This window comes from Protopterus annectens, chromosome 14.part0 (assembly GCF_019279795.1).
Source record: "Protopterus annectens isolate FY-2018-M chromosome 14.part0, PAN1.0, whole genome shotgun sequence".
Taxonomy (NCBI): domain Eukaryota; kingdom Metazoa; phylum Chordata; order Ceratodontiformes; family Protopteridae; genus Protopterus; species Protopterus annectens.
The window spans coordinates 807,689,094-807,702,453 of record NC_056748.1 but is presented as its reverse complement, the minus strand read 5'-3'; the positions used below and the strand labels follow the sequence as shown (position 1 = coordinate 807,702,453).

Below are 13,360 nucleotides of genomic sequence, written 5' to 3'. Positions count from 1 at the left end.
CAACTGAAAATGTAGCACTGTTCATATTCAAACTAGCCCAAAATCAATAGATAAATGCACCATAAATCAGCAAGATTTACCATCCACAAACAACACAGCAGTTTATAAAAACCACACACAGTAATACAATGCTCATTTCTTAATCTAGTACAACTGTATATAGCTGCAAGTACATAGCTATCCAGTCAGATGGACAATATAGCAAAGTAGCGAGAACAACAAAGGAATATCGTGTAAAGAAACTGGATCAGCTTGTTTTAATACCCAATAGAAAGAAAATGCTTATGCTTAGCTAATGAAAAGAAGTAGTCATCAAACAAAATGTTCTACTAGAAAAGGAAAAGCGAAAGAAAGATTAATCATGTGTGTGTGTGTGCTTCTATCTCCTGATCGATGCAAGGTAAAGAATTAATAACCGATTATGACATATTCAGAAAAAACTGAAGAGAGTAAACATTAGGTGGTGCAATATTATTATCACAGTCAACACTAAAGCCAAAATTATACCTATGAACTCCATGTTGGCTACATATCTTAAACCTACATATGCAAAGAAATTACTTACAGAAACTATTCCTTATTTTCATGACAGCAGCAGAGGGAAACTTCTACTATTAGGATATTATAATGCACCTTGCAAGAGTCATGCCAATGAAGGCCTCATCTTAGAAATGACTTCTGTGGGTTTCTCTCAACTACTAATATAACTTCTACAAGAAAAGACCAATGTACAGGAACAGTAAACAAACTGGACTGTATACTCATTAAACAACCAGATAACTGGTACCATGCCAAGCTACCTAAGTGACCATCTGGCAACGTTCGCAGTTGTGAAGCATAAAACATTAGCTGCCATTCCTAAATCAATAGATATAAGCCTCAAAAGCTTCTCACTACAGGAAATAGGAGACAAAAATCTGTCACGCACACTGGAGGTATCTTAATCAAGAACTCCTTACTGAGCCTATTAAATAAACATGTTTCTTTAAAAAAGGGTATAAATAAGAAATGTTATCATACTGCCAAGGACTGATGCAGTTGTACTGAAAAGTATGTCAACCAGAGATGTAGCCTGAAGAAAATACAAAAAATTTAATGTTAATAATGTTGATAACAAGTACATACAGGCATGCAACAAGTGTAGTACTTATAAGAAAAACAAACCACAACTAGTTCAACTATTTGCAGAGCTCCAGCAGCAACAACCCAGGTGCCTACTGGAATACTTCAAACAAAACTCACAGAAGCTCAAAATCTACCAACTGCACAGAACACAACAAACAAGTCTGTAGACTTTGTTTAATCCATAATATCAAAGCATTCTACACAACAAAATCCTCCTACAAGCACCATATCACAACTAATATAGCTCCAGTTTACTTTCAGCCAGCATTAACAGCTTTTGTTAAAAAATTGATGATAAAAAAATCAGGCTCACTATTTTTTGGACAACGTTCCATCAGCACATCTAAAATCACAAACTACTACCATCTAAGGCAAAAGAACACAGAGTACTTTCATTCTTACAATGTGTAACTATAGAATAAGACAAGAGAAATACTGTGATTTGCAAAATTCAAATCTATGGCTAAACAACATACACTGAACCTCAGCACCTGCACTCACCACCTATAGAAAAATAAAACATCTGTTTATCTCTCTCCACATTCTCAGCCTGTGTTTAACATTAAACATCTATCTTAATAGTCCGACATCTGTAACTAACTGACTTCCTACTCACCTTTCTCCTCCCTCTACTAATCTTATGTATATCTATAGCTCCTTTTATTGACAGCCATTTCAATCTCACGTGTGTAGCTCTTTGAACCTTACTCATCTTTTTTTAATGTCAGTTCTACTGGCTTACAATCTTCCATTTAGTTTCTTCTTCAAAATAGTTAAAGGGTATCCAATAACAGTTTTCTCACTATTTAACATACTCAAAACTCCTGCCACTTTTCATTTGCTCCAAAACAGACATCTTTATGACCGACCTAATTTTGTTTCCTTTTCTTACTGAACCCAAACTCTTTCTTAAACTGCATTTTGTATTCTCCCAACTTCATGGGACCATGAATGACGGTTCCCTGTTCCACTGGGGTGGAAGCGGAGTATCCCTGGGCTAAGTGAGAGACCTATAGTTTAGTCGTGCCTACCCAGCAAGCCCTATTAACTTGTCCATTCCTTTGGCTGTGACAGCTGTGTAGTACGGAATGAGTCAGCTAACCACTCCCTTGCAGAAGCCTACCATAGGCTAACTGCAGAATAAAAATGGCTGCCTAGTCATGCAATATGTACATGCTCCCACACACATCTCCTATTCCTTGGCTCAGCAAAGAAGTCCTTGACCAATACAGTGCCAGCCAAAGTGGCCATTACAGCTTGATGATACACCTAGCTACCACTAGGTGTTCTCAGTACTGCAGACATAGTAGCCATCCTCTCCCCGAGAATGAGCAAGCTGGTGTCTGCCCCTCATGATTTTCCTCCCCATCCTGGTCTCTCATCTCAGGAGCCTGCATCGCTAATCAAACATAGGTGGCCTGGCGTGCAGTCAGGACTCTGGGCTGTAATCAAGGCACAACTATTATTCTTACAAATTTTATGCATTTGGAAAAATACTTCACTGCAATTTAAGAGTATGATAACAGTCTATTTTAACAATTTTTTAGCATATCTGTGACAAATATCTGTATAATTCACTACTACAGTACTCTCTCTGTAGGGCGGCCATGGGGGTGCAGCATAGCATTGCTGCCTCACAGCAACAGGTTATCTGGTTTGATCCTCAGCTGGGATGCCTTCTGTGCGGAGTCTGCATGTCCTCCCTGTGGATGCGTGGGTTTCCTCCAGGTGCTCCAGTTTCCTCCCACATCCCAAAGATGTGCTGTAGGTGGATTGGACACTCTAAATTGTCCCTAGGCGTGAGTGCGTGCATGTGTGCCTTCTGTGGAAGGTTGGGTGCCAGGCTGGCAACTCGACACCGTAAAACTCCACTGCCTATCATGAGTGGACAGGTGATCCACTGTGGTGACCCCTAACCGGGAAAAGCCAAAATAAGAAGAACTACTCTCTCTGTATTTCTGAAATGCACATTTTATTAACTGGGGACTTTTCATCCTTGGGTACCCTCTGAAAATGAGCAACATTAAGCAGGGATAACATGGTTAACAATACCTAAATAAATAAGAGACATAAAAGCTCTTAGTACAATGTTTGTTGGGTTTCTTTTAATTAAAAAAAAAAAAAAAACAAGAAACTGTTCTACCTGGTAGCTAGGACATACAAGTAAGACTTTCATTAATTAACCAAGAATAAAAGAACCAGATTAAACAATCTTCAGAGTATTTAATTATTTGAGTAATGGCCAGGTAAAATATTTAGAATGCCATAATTAACCTTTTGTTTGAGAGTACAGCAATTTGTGTACAAAATGCCAGCACAAAAAGTTGAAAGCTTGTAAAAGTGGAAAATGTGTGTTTGAATCATACTCATCACATTCACAACAGAGAGTTGAGTTGGTCTAGGCACACACTTTCCTTTAACTGTAATACAAAAAGAAACAACCTGCAACATACAGCACAGTCACCACAAAGTGGCAGCAAAAGCATGCGAAAACTGTTATATTACACAGGTCAACAGTGAGATGTGCATGTATGTATATGTTTAGGGGTGGTGTGCACACAGAAAAAAGTCAAGAGGTCACTACCTACAATAATGAATACAAAAGCCATTTAGTCTACACAGCATAAGGCAAAACAGAATCCAGATACGGGGATATTTATTAAATAGTGTGTGAAAGTGTGGCTGAAGCAATACCCCCCAATAGTCAAAGAATGGTGACCACGGAGCACAGAAAGTAAAAAAAAAAAAAAAACACTCTTGGGAAACACCAGATACAAGCACCAGGACAGTACTGTGTACTCCTTCACTGGCCACAGCAGAAAGAAAATGAAGCCAAATGTGCAAAGCAACACCACCACTACAGAGCAGGAAATGAATATACAAAGAGGTAGGGTGGAACCCAATCATACAACAGAACAAGTGTAATAGGTAAATTTATAGAACCAAAATGAAACAACTGAGATGTTGTGATATGCGCTTTAATACACAATAAACCACTCTTTAACAGAGTCAAATCAGTTCATTTTAAACGCACCTAGCAAATTTTAACTTACAATAAAAATGACAGAACTAAGCAAAAAAATAAAACAAAAGATTTGCAGCAGTATGTGAAGAAGTGCTCAATGGCTGCAAAAACTGAGTATCAAACAGACTGGAGAGGATGGGAGTGAATGGTAACTGACAGCTCAGCTAAGTAGAAGGAGGTGGCTCTGGCTTGCCACATGACACCTAATGGGAGCAGTGGGTGGTGCACCCATGGAGCAACAGCCTCTAGAACATATGTTGCCAAGGGGTGCACAGGAAGTAGCAAGCCAGGAAGTACTGTGTGTGTGTGTGTGTGTGTGTGTGTGTGTGTGTGTGTGTGTTGGTATGTGCATCTTCATAATGTCTGGCAGTATTGTAGAGCTCAATGGAGAGGAGATGGTTCTGAGGTCAGGACAATCCACAGGACCCCCTAGATGGCTCACCACTCGTTACCACCTGACTCTTGCTACTGGGGGAATGAATGGGCCAGCTGCGCTTACTAGCAGAAAGGAATGAGATGTAGGCCTCTTGCCTACCCTCATGATGCCCAGCCCTTGACTCTGAGAAATGAATGGACAAACTGGTAACTGGTAGTAGAGTCATGGTCCTACAAAGAAGGGGACAGAGTGTCATCAGCTGTAAAAAAATACTACTGAAGTGCCACTACACAGTATGCAAAATGAAAACTACTTTGTTAGTTTAGGCAAAGACACTAAAATGGCAAAAATCCACTATGCATCCATGTCATGCATTCACTACATTTCCTCCTTTGCATTATATTGAAGATGGACTCATTTCCAATGTGAATTTATTATCTTGAGCACTTTCCAATAATGATACTCTGCCACAGAATTTACAGCAAAATTCCTTCACTGTCCGCACATCAAATATGAGCTTATGAAGTGTATTGTGCAGAACCATTATACTGTACAGAATGAGCCGACCATTCCTGCCCAGTGTAGTTACTTACTGCTGCCTCATCATTGGAATGTTCACACAATTAGCAGCTGCTACAGCAATGAATGGCACCCATCGAGCAAGCAGAGGTGGAGCTTTCTGAGGAGACAAAGAAAGCCAAGTCAGTTAACGGACTGTTCTCAAATGTATGTCAATCAATTTAAGTGCTGTGATAAACTCAGGGAACAGAAGTTAGGTGAAGTACTTACCGTAAAGATACATCTTTGATGTATAAGCTCCTAGGACTTGTGCTTCCCAGGCACCAGTTTACCTTTCTTCCAAGACTCAAGATATGGCCACTGTGCTGTCCCAAGCCACTAAACAAGGCCTACTGGGTGTTTTTTTCCAGATATGCCCCCCAACAAAGAAATAAGTCACATTAGAGTAAATACAAAGTATGCACCACTACCATATGTAGGTGGCATAACTAACAGGGGAATAAAGGGAAGGATGTATCCTCCAGCAAGAACTCGCATTTCCAAGATAAACCATTATTGTGGGTTCCTCATGCAACTGTGGTTATCCTGATTATGATTCTCTGATGCAGGACCTTATGACATACTTCCTAGTAGACCACTGAAGCCTCTGGGTTGAGGATCTTAGGAAGAGGATACACCACTTAGAACCAACAAACTAAATAAAGTTTCAACTTAGAAGCCTACACACACCTTATAAAGCTCAGTAAATGTACGGGAAGTAGGACCAAGTTACAGCCATAAAGTTCTAATCCAAAGGAGTGCTATGAAACCTTACAAAATTCTAGAAACATAGACCACCCTTGCTAAATAAACAAGAATCCTTCTTGTCTGCTTCATCTCCAAGAAAGAAAAAAGAACAACTAATTATCTTGCTTGACAGAAGTAGTCTTACTGTTACATATTTATAGTATGAGGCCAATATCCTCTTGGATTACATGTGCGAATGGTGTAATACAAACATGGCTAATTGACTATATCTAAGTCTGATCAATGACACTCAGCTATTAATGAGTTAATATTTAGTTTAACATTCTACTTTTCTACTCTCTTCTATGTGTTTAAGGGAGGAGGTCAGAAAAAGCTTGGCAATACAAGTTGTTATGACGACTCAGCTTAATATCTTGTCTTCCCACCCTTGCTTGTTTGGTAGAATATTCTGTTGTTTACATATCTTAGACAGCATGATCATGGGAACTTGGCAGGCTTACTGAAGCATCTGTGGGTGACTGGCCACCACCCCTGTTTGCTGTCATGTAGTCTGTACTTTTCCTGTGAGTAGAGAACATTTTCATAAGAGAATATTCTTGTCAAAGAACATTCTAATTATAGAATATTTCTGATTTTTGGGTAAACAAGCAGCCTATATAAGATGGGGGTCTGGTTTGCAGTTCTCCGTGGAATGGATGCATTGCCCAGGCCTGTTCCCTGTTGGAATCTCCAGCCAGACTGCTTTGGGCTTCCCAGTCGATGAGGTGGCTGTGATGAAGTGCCAACCGGTGATGTATTAACCTTTTTTCTCTTACATTACTTTAAAGAATTGTTGAACTGCATGGCTGCAGTGCTGTTTTGAATTATTAATTCCATTTAGTTACTGTTTTATACCACTAGATTTGTTAGCCAAATATGCTATTAAAGTATACTTTCTGTTTAAAAATAGAAATAAAGTTTGTCAACAGATCATTTCTGTAGTGTGTAGTGAATTATTTTGAATCCTGTTCATTAGGCAATACATTTTTTGGCGCAGTCGGCAGGATTTGAAATGTTTAAGAAAAACACAAAAACAGTCGAAATCTCGGGCTGGGATAGTCCTCTTTATGAGGCTTTGGCCACTGAGTGGTCATTAAATGCAGGTTTGAGTGAGAATTGGGACGCTTGTTTAACAAACTGCAGATCCACAGCATGTGCTAGCGTGTTTGCAGAAAGTGTTCATGGACAAAGGAAAGATGTTAGTGCAGCGTTAGGATGGTGAGGCTGGGTTTTATTATTCACCTGTTGCAAGCAACATCGGCAAAGGTTAGAGCAAATAGATGTAAATATAGAATTGGAAAAGCAGGTGTGTGATTTACAGCATCAAATAATTATGTTACAGTGTCAAAATAAATTGTTGATGGACAAAGCAGATACCTATCAGCAAGTGGCTGAAAAAGATGCTGTTAGGGTGGTGCAGTATAAGTACAGGAAGAGGAAAGGGACGATAAATAAGAAAAATGCATATGTCGATAGCTAAGGCAGGTGTTACTTGGGACCCTGATCATTGGGATGGAGATATCTGGTGCTCTTCTGATCCATCCTCAGCATCAGAGGGTGATCGGGAGCTTTTACCAAATGAAAAGGATTTGTTGGACAAATATGCCGCGAGGCCGGCACTTAGGAGAAAGGTCCAATTGCTGCTGCCTACAGAAAATGGGCAGCCGCAGCAACCGGCTATACGGGCAGATGTGTGGGAAGATTATACTCAACAAGAAATTTCAGACTTACATGATCATTTTAGACAAAGATCAGGGGAGGCTCTGGTCACCTGGATGGTAAAGATGTATGGGACGGGGGCTGCAGGAGTAATGGTAGATGACATAGATTGCAAAAAGTTTTGTTTGCTTAGTACAGACCCGACAGTTAAAGAATATTTCAGGACATTTAATCAACAGGTAGATACTAATTTGTAACAAGTAGCCCTGGATGGGTGTAATCAGAAATATCTGACAGAGGCTGATTGGTCGAGTAATGATAAGCCCTGGTATACGTTGAGGGATGCGATTCAGCATCTTAAGGAAGAAGCAATGAAAACTGCAATCTTTACAGGACAAGCCGATAATTTGATGGTATGTGCAATTGCCATCCATGAGGAATAAGATTATTAAATTTGCACCACCAGCTTACAAACATGTAATTATGACCCTACTAATTAACCAAATAGGTAACCATTATCTGAGGTAGTGGAAGCCATACGACAGTTAAAAGAATTGGGTGAGTGGGGTCCGATTCCAAAACCAGGAAGAGCAGAAGGTTGAGGTAGTAAAAGCAGTGCAAAAGAAGGCTGTGTATCACGAAAGGATATGTTCATTGTCTTGCTAAAAGACAGTATTAGCAAAGATTAGATAGATGGAGTTGATATGAAAACTATGTGGGAAATGTATAAGAAGCGAGTCCTAAGTAAGAAAAACAAGAATGTAGGAAAACAGGAAGTGCAGAATGAGCAAGATAGTAAGGAGGGAAAATCTAGTACAGAGAGTCTGACACAGAAATCTAGTACTGAGAATCCAACACAAGTCCCTTCTTTGTATCCAGATTCGAATGATTTGTATTTGGACTTAGTGTGGGGTTCAGATGTCAGAAAGGATAATTAGGAAATTGGCCAAGCTCTGGTGAGTGGATGGGCTCGTAAGGATTTTTTTTGTGTCTTTCGGCTTTTCCCGGTTAGGGGTCGCCATAGCGGAACTCCGGTCCGCTAATGATTGGCAGTTGATTTTTACGAACCGGCTTGCCAGGCCTGACGCACAACCTTCAACGAAGGTACACCCATTCACGCATGTCTCCACGCAGAAGACGCTCTAGCTGAGAATCAAATTGGACAGCGTCTTACTGTGAGGCGACAACACTACCGCAGCACCACCACCGTGGGCTCGTAAGGACATGAAATATTAATGTTGAAATATTTTGGAAAAATAAAAATCGGCAGAGAGTCTGTGCCCTGGTTTACACCGGAGTGGAGGCCTCCTTGATTTATGGAAATCCAAAGCACTTTAAAGGACAGCGTGTTACTATTACTGGATTAGGAGGGAAAACAAACTGAGGCCGTACAGATAATGCTTGAAATGGAAATAGGGCAGCTACCTAAGAGACAATACTCTGTGTTGATTGTGCCAATCCCAGAGTATATAATTGGAATAGATATTCTAAAGAGATTGACCGTAAACTTATCTGACAGACAGTATCATTTTGGCTCAAAGCCTTATATTTCAGCTAGGCCAGTGATTATGGATGGGCAAGGTCAAAATGCCACCCATAGAAAGTCCCCCGGCTACCAAAACTATTAGTAAGAAGCAGTATCGTATACCTGGGGGAACATAAAGAGATTGGGGAAACAATTCAAGATTTAGTAGAAGTAGGTGTTTTGTGACTCATAAACACTGCATGGAATAATCCAGTATGGCTAGTGAAGAAGTCTGATGGTTCTGGAGAATGACAGTTGATTATAGGGAGCTGAACAAATATACATCCTCCTTTGATTGCAGCGGTACCAGACACAATAACCTTGACTGAAAATGTGCAGAAGCATAAGGGGATCTGGTATGCTGTAATTGATTTAGCAAACACATTCTTTACTATTCCGATCTCTGAGAAAAATCAGGAACAATTTGCTTTTACTTGGCAAGGCAGGCAGTATACCTTTACCAGGCTGCCACAGGGCTATTTGCATAGCCCTACCATCTGTCATCGGGTAGTAGCTGAGCATCTTGACGAGATAAAATTACCATCAGAAATACAAATATCTCACTACACTGACAGTATATTAATTCAAGGAACATCACAAGAAAGTGTTCAGAAGCAATTAGATATTGTGATAGAACATATGAAACAAAAAGGTTGGGAAATTAATCCTGTTAAGATTCAGGGGCTGTCACAAACAGTAAAATTTCTAGGAATTCAGTGGCATCAGGGACATACGGAAGTACTGCCTAAGGCAAAACAAAAGATTTTAGAGTTTCCAACTCCTCAGAACAAACGAGAAGAACAACAATTTATCAGATTATTCAGATTTTGGCAGCAGCATATTCCACATTTGAGCCAAATACTTTCCGCCTGTACAAGGTGACAAAATATGACTTTAGGGGATGAACAGCAGCAGGCCTTTGAATGTGCCAAACAAGCTATCCAACAAGCACTTGATTTATGGCCAATACAGGAGGGTGAGGTAGAATTACATGTGTCGGTCAATGACCAGTATACGGACTGGAGCTTGTGGCAAAAACAAAATTCAAAATGAATACCATTAGGATTTTGGACTAGGAAATTACCTGAGGCAGGAAAAAGGTATAGTCCTTTTGGAAAGCAACTGGTAGCCTGTTACTGAGTGTTAATTGATACAGAACAAATGACTATAGGTCACCCTGTTGCTTTGAGACATGAAATTCCTACTATGCAATGGGTAATGAGTTCCCTAAAAATGCATAGAATAGGACATGCGCAGGAAGCAAGTGTAATTAAATTGAATTAAAATTCCAGTTGATGGTACTAATAAAAGTGACTAGAGATTTATTGATGTACTTAATGCACATCTTGAAATTTTAGAACTTAAAAAGCAGATTATTTTAAGGGCTGATGTCGCACCTGGCATCAACATAAAAATTTCCATTAAGTATTTTTTAAAGTTTAAAAATGCTTAGTTACTTTACAAACACTGATTTTTTAACATCTTAATTTTGCCAATATTCACTATATATATATATATATATATATATATATATATATATATATATATATATATATATATATTTTTTTTAAACATTTTTTACATAAACATCTTTTGTATAATGTTTATTGTATTTTCAAGTATTTAAATCATTATACTAAGAGTTAAGAATTTGGTTAATTACTTGATTTTTTTTAATTGATGACAGTATAATGTGTAATTATTGTGAGTTATGGTTGTTTCTGAGGAAGTTCTGTATTAAACGAATGAAAGACCTAAATTATGTGTGTCCTTTGTATTTTTTGTTTTAGTTGTCCAGTTGAGTTTCTTAGTTTTTTTGTGTTCAAGCACTTCTAGCTCTCGTTTTATACAACTCGGTGACAGTTTACACGTACGGATTTTGCTGCTTCCAATCTGCTTATTGATTTTCTTGTTCATCTCCAGTTCCTGAGAAGTTTCTTTTGGGACTTTGGTAAACATTACCATTTTCCACTTTAAGAGTGGATTTTTATTGGCATTATATTTCCCTGGTGGCCTGTGGAGAATTCCTGGCTTTCCTTTTTGTGTGACTGTGTATAACATCAATTCATGGAAATATGGAAGTAGACGGAGAAGTCGGCAACCTCACCATTCATCTGATCTCTGGAGGAGTGGCTAAGCTGACTAAGAATTTAGCTGATGTCATCGAAGAAGGGCAAGCTGTATTTCAACAACTCAGAGGGAATTTCGGAGCCCTTCAACAAAGAAGCAAAAGTTCCAGTGTTTTTTCTTCATCTTTGGATGAAGGTACGGTTATTGGTGCAAATACCAACGGTATGAGGCAAACCATTTCTAAGATCTTACAGGAGGAAGACCCCAATCCATTCACTGATATTAACATGCCAGGACAAGTAACAAGGTCTGTACATTCCCATTACATGTCTTTTGATTTTCAAGCGTGTTTTTTTGAACTTGAGAAAAAAGGGGTTACGTTATAAAGTTTGACTTTAGAAAACTACTACTTAAGTAAATGTGTGGAGCTAAATGTAGTGCCTTTAGGACTAAGAGCGTATACCTTTCCAAACGGCATTTCTTTAAAAGACAAAAATTTATAACAGTATCAAAGATATTTACAACAAAGCAGGCCTTGAAGTGCTTAAGGCCCTTATCAGTTGGAATGGTGAAAAAAATACTGACATTAAACGAACAGATAAAAAATATGGATGTGAAATTAAATAAACATCCAGATCATCGGCCTTCCAATATTTATACCGCAATTTATTTGAAAAGTGTGAGAGGCTTGTTGATAACATTACCAAAAAGAAAAAGTTAATGAGGGACCTAAAAAGCTACCAGCTTGGTCAAGATTTTTTAATTAAAAAGAAAAAAACATAAATCCAACCAGGCTAATTCCAACAATTCTCATTACAAACATTTTGGGTCAGACATCTGGATAGACTGGATTCTTTTTATTCCTCTGAGACTGAGAACATTATGCACACGGATTCAGAGGAACCACAAAGAGACATTCTTTCCAGTCAATCCAGTGAAACTAGTGAAGCAAGTGAGCTGTCTTCTCCCCCCTCCCCCTCTTTTTTTACACCAGTGACAGAAAAGAACAGTCTGCCTCCAAATCAGGAGGCTTTCACAGTAGTCCCAAAGAAGAAAGGGAAAAACAAAAGATGCTAAAAAAGAATGTCCTGTGTATAATCTAAGTAATAAGAGTTTTTTCTTGTACTGAATTGAAACTACTGTCAAAAGGTCTTTCTTTACCAGGCAGCAGAGCTCCATTACTTCACACCATGTTAGATTTTAAACTGTACATGAGGAAGTTAAATTTTAAATAGATTTTGAATGTGGTTGATATTAATGGACATAAATTTGGAAGAAACAGCACTTATAATCCTACATTAGTACACACTTTAAATGTTTTTTCCTCTATTGTTGAAACAGTTACATCAATTATTGAAGGGCATTAACAGGTGGTCCAGACATCAATATTGTAATCTGAGCAAGGACGAAATTACAGCATTTAGGCAACTGGGTAGTTATAATGATATCAGATACATGAAAGCCGACAAAGGACAAGGCATACTTATAAAGGAAAGTAGCAAATACTTTGAGGCTATGCATCAGCTTCTAAGTGACACTACAAGTTATAAACAAATATCTAAGGACTATGTTAGACTCAGTTATAAAAAAAGTGGATCTTAGTTTACTAGATATGTTACATCAAGGATATATTGACTTAGATTTATTTGAGTTTTGCACAGTAGAAGAACCTCAATTACGGTATTTATTTGGCATACCCAAGATTCACATAAATTTAGTACAGCTGCCTTTTAGGCCAATAGTATCTGCACCTCACAACAAAACATGTAACATATCAGCCTATTTGGATCAAATATTAAATCCTATTGTTCAGAAATGTAGACATTATCTGAAGGACTCCTGGATTTTTTTTAGATGAATTAAAAAACTACATTTTTACAGGGGAGGAATGTTACATGTGTACTATGGATAACACCTCATTATACACTTTCACTGATCAGGATGAAGGTGTTGATTTTGTTAGGTTATATCTTAGCAAATACTGTAAAGATCATGGGCTTGACATTACTATTTGTCAGCTCCTTGATTTAGTACTTAAAAATAACCTTTTCTTGTTTGATGATAACATCTTTCAGCAAACAAGTGGTGTTGTGATGGGAGCACAAGTTGCTCCCACTTTCGCTAATTTGGTTCTCTGGTTGGTGGGAGGAGGAATATTTAGTAAAAATTCCACTCTTTAGGCATGTAAAGTTTTACAAAAGATATACTGATGACTTTTTTTTTTTTATTTGGTCTAGTGATATGGACACTGAATGATTTTTTGAGAGAGATAAGT

At 38.4% G+C, this 13,360-nt stretch overlaps 1 protein-coding gene across 3 annotated transcripts in view; it reads right to left on the bottom strand.

The window, feature by feature from the left end:
• SFXN2 (sideroflexin 2) overlaps window positions 1-13,360 on the bottom strand; it is a 666,316-nt gene that overhangs the window by 216,185 nt on the left and 436,771 nt on the right. For all 3 annotated transcript variants that reach the window (XM_044056549.1, XM_044056546.1, XM_044056548.1), the window contains exon 6: window positions 5,120-5,205. In XM_044056549.1, coding sequence (XP_043912484.1) covers window positions 5,120-5,205 — 86 coding nt within the window. The remainder of the gene's footprint in view (window positions 1-5,119; window positions 5,206-13,360) is intronic.